Raw genomic sequence first — 11,938 nt, 5'->3', positions numbered from 1 at the left:
CTTGCCAAGCTGGTGCCTGGAGCCGGCCCTGCTTTGCACACCTGGGAGGAACAATTCGCTCCCCCGCCGCGCCCCTCGGACGTGCGTAACGGGTGCAGTTTTGTCCTGAACTCTGCTGTTATTCTCCTTCTCAGACCTTCCCCGCGAAGCTCTAGCGCCCGGCCAAGTCGGCAGAGGCAGAGAAAAGAGGTTCATGGGCCCGTTTGTCTGTCAGTGGAGCTGGCAGTGCATAAAGGAGGCCGTGTACGTGTCCAAACGCCATGGACAGTGGGACGAGAGATGAGGCGCAATGCCCTCTCGGTGCCCACAAGGCTGTGTGTGAAAACCGCTCCCTAGCTGCATGTGAGCGCCGGGGAGACGGGAGAAAGACAGACGAGCTTTCTTCCGATGCAATGAGAAGTGTCGCTCTCCGGGGAGCATTCTGCTGTCCCTGACTCCCACCTTTTCGCCTTGGCGTGGGTTTGCGCTCAGCCGATTTGCGTTCGATGGAGCGCAGGAGGAAACTGATGCTTTCCGCAGACTAGAGGGGATTCGTGTCACCTCCGTCCCAGTGTCTGTGCCTGGCATCCTTGGGTTGTTCCCTCTTCTCTAGATGTGCGATTTGGGTTGACAAGGCGGGAGCGTTAGTGGGGGAGGGGGAGTGTATCTGTGTGTTTGACCGGCAGACGGCTGTAGTTTATGTGATGGGCTTTAGCTGCAGGGGTAACCCACCAGGGAGAGGGAGTTTGCTTGTTTTGCGACTGTTGTGGTGCTGAGCAGACCTGCCAGGCGCAAAGTGCCCGAGGAGAGAGCCTGCTCTTGTGCTGGCACACGGGTTCTTCTCCTGCCTGAAAGTGTCCTCTCTGCAGTGGGCAAACAGCGGGGCAGCAGAGGAAAGGCACGGGGCTGTGGAGCGAGGAAGGGGCGCAGGAGCAGGAGAGTTAAATTCTCAGCCCCAGGAGAAGGTGCAGGGGAAGGAAGGGACAAATGTTGGACTCCAATATTTAAAATCCCCGCGGGGGCGGCAGAGAAAGGAGGGAAGGGAACAGACCCGGAAAGAGAGAACGTGTTCCCGGCTGCTTTTCTTTTTTCCAACGATCCTACGAGTGGGGCAGCCCAGCTGCGTCCTGTCCCTTTAAGGGCTCCTCCTCTGAGCAGTGCCACCGGGGTGTGTGTAGGGGTGGGGGAAGCCCATCCCCTGCTGCAGCCTTTTCAGAGCTCCCGGGGAGATGGCACAGGCTCAAGAAGCCTCTCACACACCCTGTATGGAGCCGAAACTCCGAGCGCTGCGGGGAGTTTGCCCTTAAAAGCTGGCGCCCCGCGGAGCGAGAGAGGCGCGGAGACAGGGGCGCGCGGAGTCAGGGGCGCACGGAGCTCCCCAGCTGAGATGGCTCCTTGGCCCGACAGCAACGCCACCTCCAGGGGGGACGCAGCCACCAACTGCACGGGAGCCGGCAGCCTGAGCCAGCAGTGGGCCGTCGGGGCCGCCCTGGGCCTCATGGTGCTGGTGATCGCAGCCGGCAACCTGCTGGTGATCCTGGCCATCGCCAAGACGCCGCGCCTGCAGACCATGACCAACGTGTTCGTCACCTCGCTGGCCTGCGCCGACCTGATTATGGGCTTGCTGGTGGTGCCGCCGGGGGCCACCATCGTGCTCAGCGGCCACTGGCCCTACAGCACCACGGTGTGCGAGCTGTGGACCTCGCTGGACGTGCTGTGCGTCACGGCCAGCATCGAGACCCTGTGCGCCATTGCCGTGGACCGGTACCTGGCCATCACCTCGCCGCTGCAGTACGAGGCGCTGGTGACCAAGGGGCGGGCGCGGGCCGTGGTGTGCCTGGTCTGGGCCATCTCCGCCTTCGTCTCCTTCCTGCCCATCATGAACCACTGGTGGCGGGACGGGGCGGACAAGGAGGCGCTGCTCTGCTACCAGAACCCGAGGTGCTGCGACTTCGTCACCAACATGCCCTACGCCATCCTCTCCTCCATCATCTCCTTCTACGTGCCGCTGCTGGTCATGCTCTTTGTCTACGCGCGGGTCTTCGCCGTGGCCAGCCGGCAGATCTGCCTTATCGAGCGGGACAAGGTCCGCTTCCTCCAGGGCCCCCCCAGCCCTGGCGCCAAGGGCCCCCGCCGGAGGAGACCATCCCGCCTCATGGCCATGAAGGAGCACAAGGCGCTCAAGACCCTGGGCATCATCATGGGCACCTTCACCCTCTGCTGGCTGCCCTTCTTCGTGGCCAACATCGTCAAGGTCTTCTACAGGTCCCTCATCCCCGGCCAGGTCTTCCTCTTCCTCAACTGGCTGGGCTACGTCAACTCCGCCTTCAACCCCATCATCTACTGCCGCAGCCCCGACTTCAGGAGCGCCTTCAAGAAGCTGCTCTGCTGCCCGCGGAGCGCGGACCGCCGGCTGCACGCCGTCTCCAGGGACCTCCGCCGGTGCCCCTGCGCCTTCGCTTCCCAGGAGGCCTCCCCGGCGGACAGCAAGCCCGTGGCGCAGGGGCAGCAGCCCGGGCAGGCGGAGGAGGAGGATGGGGGAACCAGCATCAGCAGCAGCCGCTCCAGTAGCAGGACTGAGGAGACCAATCTCTCTTACCGCCAAAGCAATGGGCATGGCAATGCCCAGCGCCCCCTTAGGGAGGCCCAGCTGCAGGGCACCCAGACCACGCTGTGTCTGCAGCTGGAAGAGTAGGTATCAGAGCCTGCAAAGGGGGGAAGGTTAGAGCTGGGCCGGGGCGAGCCCCTGGGTTCGCAAGAGGTCAGTGCAAAGTACTGGGAGCTGAGGCTTGGAGCAGGGCAGTGTGTGTGTTGGGGGGTGGGGGTTCAGACAGAACTGGCTCCACTTCTGGAAGAGTTTAAGCCAGGGCTAGCCAGGGTTATTTTTTGTCAAGGTCCAAATTTCTTGGACAAGGTATAGTCAAGATCTAGACTCCAGAGAAAATAAAAAAAAACCCTGCAATGATAATAAGTAAATAAAAAGATTTCGGGGTCTGTTCAAAAGCCTCTGATGGGTCCAGATTTGGCCTGTTGTCTGACCCCTGGTGTAAGCAGTCACTCTGGCTGCAAAGCCATGGTTGTAGAGGGTCTGCCACCCTTCCAGACCAGCGCAGTGTCACTGGCTGTGTTAAAGCAGGCTGAGATTTCCATTTCACACTGGGGATGCCTTTCCCCAGCTAATCCAAGTGTCTGCTCAGACAATGCAAACTGCAGGCTGTCCAGGAGATGGTTTAGCCATCGGTGGAAAAGGGTGTTTTCTGCCAGCAACAGATGAGCTGGCAGAGATGCCTGGGCCAGCAACTGGTGCTGTTATAGTGAACTTGTTCTTTGGAAAGAGACACCTTGGGAAAACCACATCTAAGTCCAGTTAGTCACTTCCAAATTTAATTTGGTATGGGAAATCCCTGACATTAGCTAATATCTGGAAGGGAATGAAGGCCCGATTTGTAAAGGTTTCAAAGGCAAATGGTACTTAGCGGGCTTTTCTAAAGTACCTGTCTTTAAAATCCCTGCATTTGATCTATATTTCCCTGCTTTCAGTTTGATTTGCTTAGTCATTGTTTTTCAGTCTAATCTAATCTAATGTAGCCTAATTGTTTCAAGATTTTGAATGCCCCCATCTTATCTTAAAATTAGAGCTTTTGGGAGATTTATCAGGTAAATAAAATGTCAGTGATGATAAAAAAAAATCACATTTTTCTGTGTTTCTCCAACAAGCTTTACTAAAAGTGAAATTAGCTGTGTAAACACACAAAAATCGGGATTTTCCTTCAGGAAGAACAGAAGAAATTGGAGTTTGGTCTCTTTTATACATAAATAACATCCAGTAACTTCTTGCAGAGAACAGGAACTTTGATTGTATCTTTGCTCAGTTCTGGAGCTATCGCTGGAATAAGCTTTTAGTTTCACTCTGGTGTGAGGGTTGTGTTTTCCGCCTGTTTTCCAAAGCACCCTGTTCTCTGGGTGTGCACTGCCATTCACAGGCTAGCTATCCATTTCTGATCAGTGACCTAAAAAACCACAGGTGCTTTGAAAGCATAAGCTCATAGGGATTGTTGACAATTCATAATTACTTTTATTATTTATTAATAATACTATTTATTTCCAGGACAAACCATGAAGTCCGGACTGAGTCCTAGAACTGGTTTAAAATGTTTCCATGGGATTTTCTGGAAAACTTTTACTGGGTTTGCAACATTTTGAAATTTCATCAAAATGTTTCAATTGTCAAATGTTTTCAAGCAACTTTATAGACAGCCAACCTGCTCCCCACACACGCACACGACACTTGTCAATGATTTTTTTAAGTGAAAAAAAAAATAGGTGGTAGGAGGGTTGTTGATCAACAACAGAACTTTCAATGGCATGTTTTGCCTGATTCGAAATTCAGGAAATGTTGATTACTCTATTTAGTCCTTAGCAAAGCAGAACTGCAGTGGGCTGTAATGGGAGATCTCCCTGTGTATGGACTGATTGGGCGCTTCGGGACTCCGTCTTGCATTGGCAGTGCACCACCAGGGAATGCAGTGCTTTGGGAAAGAGCCGAGAAATACAAGGCACCTGCTGGAAGACTTTGCAGTGTGAATCAGACAACTGAAATACAAGGGGCATCATTTCAAGGGCACGAAGGCATAGAGGCACTGTGAGTGAAGAGATGAGTGAAGCCATAATGCAGAATCCTCACAGAAGTGGGTTTTAAGGAGGGATTAATCCATTACATACTCCCCGATTAATTTCTCATGGAAGCAGTCAGTTTCATGCATGGCGCAAGTGAGTAAAGCAGAGAGACTGTAGCTGTGATAGATTTAATAGGTAAAAGAAAGCTGAGTGCTTGTTAGTTTGAAGAAATGGTGTGTCTGTTTTGGAGCATAAATGTGCCCAAATGAAGCAGAGTTACTCTGAAGAACACATCACACCAGATACAATTTCTCAGGGTCTTCAAGACAGGGGTGAAATCTTGGTCCCATTAAAATCAGTGGCAAAACTTCCACTGACTTTAGGATTCCACCTAGGCTCTTTTGCATCTTTAAGCAAATGACACCACGCACCATACTTGTTTGTCTGGCTATTCCCTTGATGTGGCCATTATAAACACGTGCAAGTAAATGATAGAAATTACCTCTAAAAGATCTGATTATTAATTTATTGTCTTTTTTTTTTAAAGATTTACCTGCAATGAAGCAAAAGCAGGTCCTTGAATGTGCTTGAAAGGGAAGGAAAAAGAGAAGAATGTAAGTATAGATTTTTAATCACCTGGAAAATGTTGTGATATTCCAGCAACTAGCAGCGTCAAATTTTCAGAAGGGCTCAGAACTAGATTTCCAGGTGCTCAGCACCTGCACTCAGCATCAGGTTTTCAATAGAGCTCAGTACCAAACATACACCCAATGTGCTGAGCTGGTCTGAAAATCCGATCACCAATTTAAGCTGTGTGAATGGAATTTTACATCTTTAAACATGATTTAGATGAGGAAGCCACAGCCCTGAATTTCCTTTTGAAGTTGTTTATCCTCGTGAGATATCATTCTAATCCATGGTCACTGCTTTACACTTTCATGTGGAATTATCACACCATTATCTAATAATGCTTAGTACATACAGATAATAGAGAAAATAAGAAGGGATGGGCAAAGGCCTAGATCCTCAAAGTTATTTAGCTGCCTAACTTCACTGAAATCTGTGGAAGTTAGGAGCCTTAATACCTTTGAGGCTCTGGGCCAAAATTCTTTGGCACCCTTTGGGATGGGAGGCACTGTAGAAGTGTTTATTTCTGTAAGTCAGTTTGGATAAAACGAGCACCGGTAACTGGGGAATGTCTGGAGTTCACAGTTTGGGTTTGGATAATGTCAAAAAATTCCCATGCTTCTTTCTCCAAACTGCCTGAGTGTGTAAAATGGGGCTTTAGAACAGACTTCCCCAGGAGAGTGCTGGGACCTCTGCTTGTATTCCCGGCTGGAAACTAGGAAAAAACCATCAGATCCAAACATTTCAGAACCTTGAAGATCATTCAGTCCAAATGTTACACTAATAGTTGAAGGTACAGAGGGCTTCTTATTTGATCATTATTGATTCCCTTAGCTCTCAGGCAAACCACCCCAAACCTTTGCCCCAAAAGTGACCTGGAGAAGAAACTGTTCTGAGACTTGAAGAAATTCTCTTCACTTTTTTGGTTGATTTGTTTGTGCTGCCCCCTGTGTCTCCTGGCGTGTGTCTGGGCTGAGAGCAGAGATAGTGAAATGTCACCAGAATATAGAAAGGTATCTTGGCCCATCTGAAGTTGGGAAGTACCAGGAAGCTTTCGGGAAAAACCTGCTCTCATTAGATTTCCAGAATAGAAGTGCAGAAACCAAGGTGCCAAGCCATTTGAGGTTTGCCCATCCTATTTTAGCAGCAGCTACAAATCACCTAGGCTCATTGGAAGTGACAGTCCCCATTGTGTCAATACAGCTCTTCATGCTCCTGTGTAAGGTATGGATCCTGATCCAACAAAGCACTTAAGAACATGCTTAACTTTAAGTGCGTGAGTAGTCCCAGTGATTGCTATGTTACTCTATATATTACTAACACGCTTGAGTTACTATATTGTATATGCTTTTGTTTCCACATGATGCATTTATTTGAATTTCAATGGGACTTAAGCACGGGCTTAAAGTTAAGCATGTGTTTAAGAGCTTTGTTACGTCAAGGACTAGGATGCTGACATCTTGAGAATGGTTTTGATTATAGATGATTTTTGTTAAGAATTCATTCACTATTTTCCTTTCAAACTACAGTCAATTCTTTCTCTTCCTTTCTTCCAGGAATGTGTCAAAGCCCTCTACTGGGCTGTTGATCTTGGCTTGTGTGTCAGCTACTATCCACCTGAAAAAAAGGAATTAGACATGTAGATCCATAGTCTTTTTACTTTTGATGTTGACTCAGGTATTTTGAACGCACATACCTTAATTTCCTGCCTGTTTCACCAGGCTTGGACATAGTGTAGAGGAAACTGTGCCTTAAAGAAAAGTGTTACACGGGGGAGGCATCTCTTAAAACAATTTTTCCTGTATGCATGGCAAAAGTGTAGGAAAGAGGTGGCCTTTTGCTGTCATTAGTTGTTTTCAGTAAGAGCCCTTGCCAAGTGTTGGAATTATACCAGGGTCCCAGAGGGCGAAGCCTAGATAGCTTACTATGACTTCAATATCTCTTGTGATGGCTGGCTAGAGTCAGGTCTAGAAACAGCCTCAGCACCTCTTGTGATGTGAAGTTGGACTCAATATAAGAGACCTCCCTCTCCAGGGCTAGGCAGCTGAATTCCAGTACTGCTCAGGACACTAGTTAGATGAAGAACTGACCGACCTAAATGTGAACAGTATGTGTAATCTCCAAAGATGCTCCAAGGGAAGAAGACATGAAGATGTTTCCTGTATAGATTGCAAGAGAAATTACTACCTCAGAAGCAGTACTTCAGAATGCAGCTGGAGTTTGACTTTGGTCGCCAGACATGGATTCACATCGGATGTGGCACTGAAAGTGCTGGGGTTTTGATACACTGGGCCTGATTCTCCCTGTGCTTTGTGCTGTCATTTACAACTCTGCACAGTGGCTGTAAAATGCTACTAAAGAAGACTACACAGGGGTAAATGACTACACAAGGTGTGAGGCTGGGCAGAATCGGGCCCAGGATGCTGAGGTAATGGACTGTGTGAACATTTATTGCCTAGAAGCATTAACTTGGTGCAACAAATGTGACTGAACCGTTGATGGAACTTTTATTTTCCTTTTCTGATGCAAATATTGCTGAAGATGTGTGCACAGAACATGGCTGAGCCCATTGCAGGGGCCCAGGTGGAAGGGAAGAAAAGGCCTCTCACAAACAAGAGACCTTTCCACAATCTTCTGTCCAATTTCAATCTCCGAATCGCTGCTAGTTTGGGCAAAATCAGAGCTAGGCCTGGGGAAAAATACAAGGTGTGTCTACACTCCAATTACAAACCCGCCGCTGGCCCAGGCCAGCTGACCTGACTCATGCGGTTGGGGCTCAGGGTGTAGAAGTGCAGGCGCAGACTGGAGCCCGGGCTCTAGGACCCTGCAAGGTGGGAGGGTCCCCGAGCTAAGGCTGCAGCCGGAGCCCGAACGTCTACACCGCAATTAAATAGCGCCTTAACCTGAGTCAGCCAGCACGGGCCACCAGGAGTTTTTAATTGTAGCATTCAGGCCTTTAAAGGTCTGTCTACACTGCAGAGTGAGCCTGCAGTAATACATTTAGCAAATAGTAATGCAAACAAGAGAAAACTAGAGGAGGGGACATGGGAAGTCATTAAAAATTTACCCCCAGCTCTTCAAAGGTACTTAGGTGCTTAACTCCCATTAATTTCAATGGGAGTTGGGCACCTAAATATAGGATCTGTCCCTTAGCGTCAGGAGAAAATGAGTTCTGAATAGGTGGGGATGCTCTGAGCACAGGAAGGATGTGGACAAAAATGCTAATTCAAATATTTTAAACAATATTCTTATGTCACAGAGGAAACTGATTCGTAAATCGGATCGGCTGTAGATGGTTAAAAAACACCAACACTTTGCTACAACCAGTGCTGGAGGGGAGAGCAGCATGGTGTTAGCATCAGGTTCGAAATGCCTGAACTTCCTAGAACGTCATGTGTGAATCTTGCAAGGGAGGTCTAGTCCTACACCTGCCAAAGGGGATACATAGAATTCCATGGAGGTTTTTTTAGATGAACCCTTACAAGACAAGATTCTCTTTGCTCTGCCTGGGCATAAAACTTCCCTTGGCACTTTTTGTGAGAGTCAGAGGTTGGCCAGACTCCTCCACCTCCTCCATCTGTGCAGTGTGATATGTACCTGTTGGCTGTAGCACTCCACTCCAGAGGCAGCTGCACTTTAGCTGTGCTATGTCTATATGGTTAACAAAACGTTTTAGGATTCTCCAGGATGAAAGGTATTATTCTTGCTAGTATACACTCAGCAAGGGAGATATAAACTTGGACAGGAAACAACAGTCCAGCTAATCTCTGGGCCCCTGAAACAACCCCACAATAAAGTGGTAACTACATTATGTTCTGTGCACCTGGGGCTGGACCCTGCAAGGCAGGAGCACCTGGGAGAGAGCACCTTGTAGGATTGGGCCAATAGGGCTCCACATATTACTCTTGGTTTCTGAGATGGGTCTTGCAACCTCTAAGGCTCAGATCCCCAAAGGGATTTAGTCACCTAACTTCTACTGAAACCAATGGGAGTTAGGAGCCTAAATACCTTTGTGGAGCTGGGCCGAAGGGCCTTTCTTTAGAGGCTCTGCGTGCCCGCAACTCCCAGCCAGTTGAGTGGGAGCTGCAGATACTCAGCAGTTCTGAAAATCAGGGCACCAGGGCCTATTCCAGCTTCCATGGAGGCCACAGGTGCAGGCCCTAAGGCAGAGAAGCTGAATCCTAGCTCTGTCTTCAGGCCCAATCCCCGAACGGTGATTGCAGGTCTCCGTGAATAGCCGGACAGATACTGACCATACACCTGAATGTGAATCCAGTAGAACCTCAGAGTTGCGAACAGACTTGTCAACCACACACCTCATTTGGAACTGGAAGTACACAATCAGGGAGCAGCAGAGGGTACATCTACACTACAGGGGGGAGTCGATTTAAGATACGCAAATTCAGCTACGTGAATAGCGTAGCTGAAAGACGTATCGCAGCCGACTTACCCCGTTGTGAGGACGGCGGCAAAATCGACTTCTGCGGCTTTCTGTCGACGGCGCTTACTACCACCTCCGCTGGTGGAGTAAGAATGTCGATTCGGGGATCGATTGTCGCGGAAATCGATCCCCGAGAGGTCGATTTCTACCCGCCGATTCAGGCGGGTAGTGTAGACCTAGCCAGAGCTAAAATAAGCAAATACAGTACAGCGCCGTGTTAAACGTAAACTACTAAAGAAATAAAGGGAAAGCAGCATTTTTCTTCTGCATAGTAAAGTTTCAAAGCTGTATGAAGTCAATGTTCAGTTGCAAATTTTTGAAAGAACAACCCTAATGTTTTGTTCAGAATTACAAACATTTCAGACTTACGAACAACTTCCATTCCTGAGGTGTTCGTAACTCTGAGGTTCTACTGTACATGCCAGAATCACAGTGCTGGAAGGTCTGTAGCTCTCTGAAGCAGTAGCAGGGTATGCATTTGGGGCCTGAGTCTTACTTCGGCCATGGTACAACGCTGGAATCATGGAAAGGCGCCTGAGAGTGGCTAATTTACTCTCACTTGAAGGTTCCTTTACACTGCCGGAGTGGTGAAAAGTGGTCTTAGTCTAAATGAGAATCAAACCCCTGGACTCCATCCTGCATGAGAGCTACATAGACATTGTACACATTATCCAATGTAAATAGTATTATGTACAAATATGCCCTTGTATTTATGGTGGTGTGCATATACCCTGCTAGTTTGTTATATCTTTCTCCGGGAAGTTTTTGGTTGTAAATATGATGGTGATTGTCATTTTCCCCTCATGTGAAATAAGCCTTCAAAAATTCCCAACAGTCACTTGTAAATAAATATATATACCTAAAAACATGTGAGTATTGAGGGATTTCTTTTATACAGGAAGAACCGTCTGCGGTTCTTCTCAGAGCTGGCTTTGGAGCAGTCTACGTTTTGGGAACAACGTAGCTCCAATGGTCAGATTCCACTGAAGTAGCCCTATTTCTGTCTCCTAAAGTGGCTTCACTGATATCAGATGTGGGAGTCAATAGGTAAGCACAGAGGTGATGAGTATAGCAGTCCAGTGCAAGAGGACACGAGTGCCAGCCCTGGAAAAGGGAGATTTTCCAAGGCATAAAGGGCAGTTCAACACCCAACTCTCAGGGCTGGTTTACACTGGGAATTTACAGTGGCATAACTATATCGTTCTGAGGTGAGAATTCTTCTGTCAACCTAGCTACCCCTCTTGGGGAGGTGGAGTACCTACGCCAAAGAGAGAACCCCTCCAGTAGGTAGTGTCTACATTAAAGCATGACAGCAGTGCTGCAGTAGCATTTCAAGTGTAGACGAGCCCTCATCGGCTTTCAGTGGGAATTGGGCACCTAACTCATTTATACCTTTGAAACCAGCTCCCCATTTTGCAGTAAAGGAGAAGCTTTTTCCAGGAACTCAGTGTTATTCAATGGAATTCACCCTTCAGGGCAGGCAGCCCCTTTTGGCCCAGAGAGATTTCCATGAGCAGTGGTTGCAACTCCAGGAGGCTCTGTAGTAAAGCAGTCTAGAGAGATCCATGCTTTGCACTAGAGAGCAGCATCCTTGGGCTCACATGAAATCAACAGAGCAGTGTGCATGGATGTACTTCCAGGTCAGAGACCACTGTTTCCCATCAGGCTTAAAGATTTTGACAAGTGCTTAAACTTGTGCTTGAGACCCCAGATTAATGCTTACTTTGCCTTCGTTAGCCAGGGTTGGTAGCGCAGACCCACACAGAGCATATGTGATTGATGTCAAACCCAGAACGTCAGGCCTGGCCAGGCAGTTTGTTAAAGTTGTGCCAGAGTTTTCCTTCTCCTGGGACCTCAGATCAGCCCAAGCACAATAAACCCTTGCGAGAACAGGCAGTTATAATGATTTCCACAGCAACTGGAAGCAATGCCACAAACAAAAGATTATCTGAGACATCAGATGGGGGAAAAGCCTGAGGAGCAGCTGTTGAATCAGCAGAAGAAACCTTGGCCAATATGCATGGAAGTGGGGTTATAAGCTCTCTTCTACTGCTGGGGCCAAGATGAAAGGAGACCCTTAAAAACGAAACTTGCCAAAAATCCTGCAGGCTCCAACAATCAAAGCATGGAGAGTTTGGAGTTACTGTGGGGTGAGCCTGCCCTGAAAAACAATGAGCTTGTTATCAATAAAAATCCTCTTGCCATACAAATGTTCATAGCAATTAATAAAAAAGGGGAGAGCTAGATAAGGGAGTTCAGCAGGGAGGTTCTTTA

General features: G+C 48.4%; 1 protein-coding gene across 1 annotated transcript; it reads left to right on the top strand.

Moving 5' to 3' along the window:
- The first annotated feature begins 1,198 nt into the window (after nt 1–1,198).
- On the top strand, nt 1,199–9,574 carry ADRB3 (adrenoceptor beta 3). The gene is made up of 3 exons (XM_034761965.1): nt 1,199–2,670; nt 5,144–5,210; nt 6,780–9,574. The coding sequence occupies exons 1-2, from the start codon at nt 1,367–1,369 to the stop codon at nt 5,175–5,177; spliced, it is 1,338 nt and encodes a 445-aa protein (XP_034617856.1). The 5' UTR covers nt 1,199–1,366; the 3' UTR covers nt 5,178–5,210; nt 6,780–9,574.
- The last annotated feature ends 2,364 nt before the right edge of the window (nt 9,575–11,938 follow it).

This window comes from Trachemys scripta, chromosome 2 (genome assembly GCF_013100865.1).
Source record: "Trachemys scripta elegans isolate TJP31775 chromosome 2, CAS_Tse_1.0, whole genome shotgun sequence".
NCBI lineage: Eukaryota > Metazoa > Chordata > Testudines > Emydidae > Trachemys > Trachemys scripta.
The sequence above is the reverse complement of the archived record's forward strand: the minus strand, read 5'-3'. Positions and strand labels throughout refer to the sequence as shown.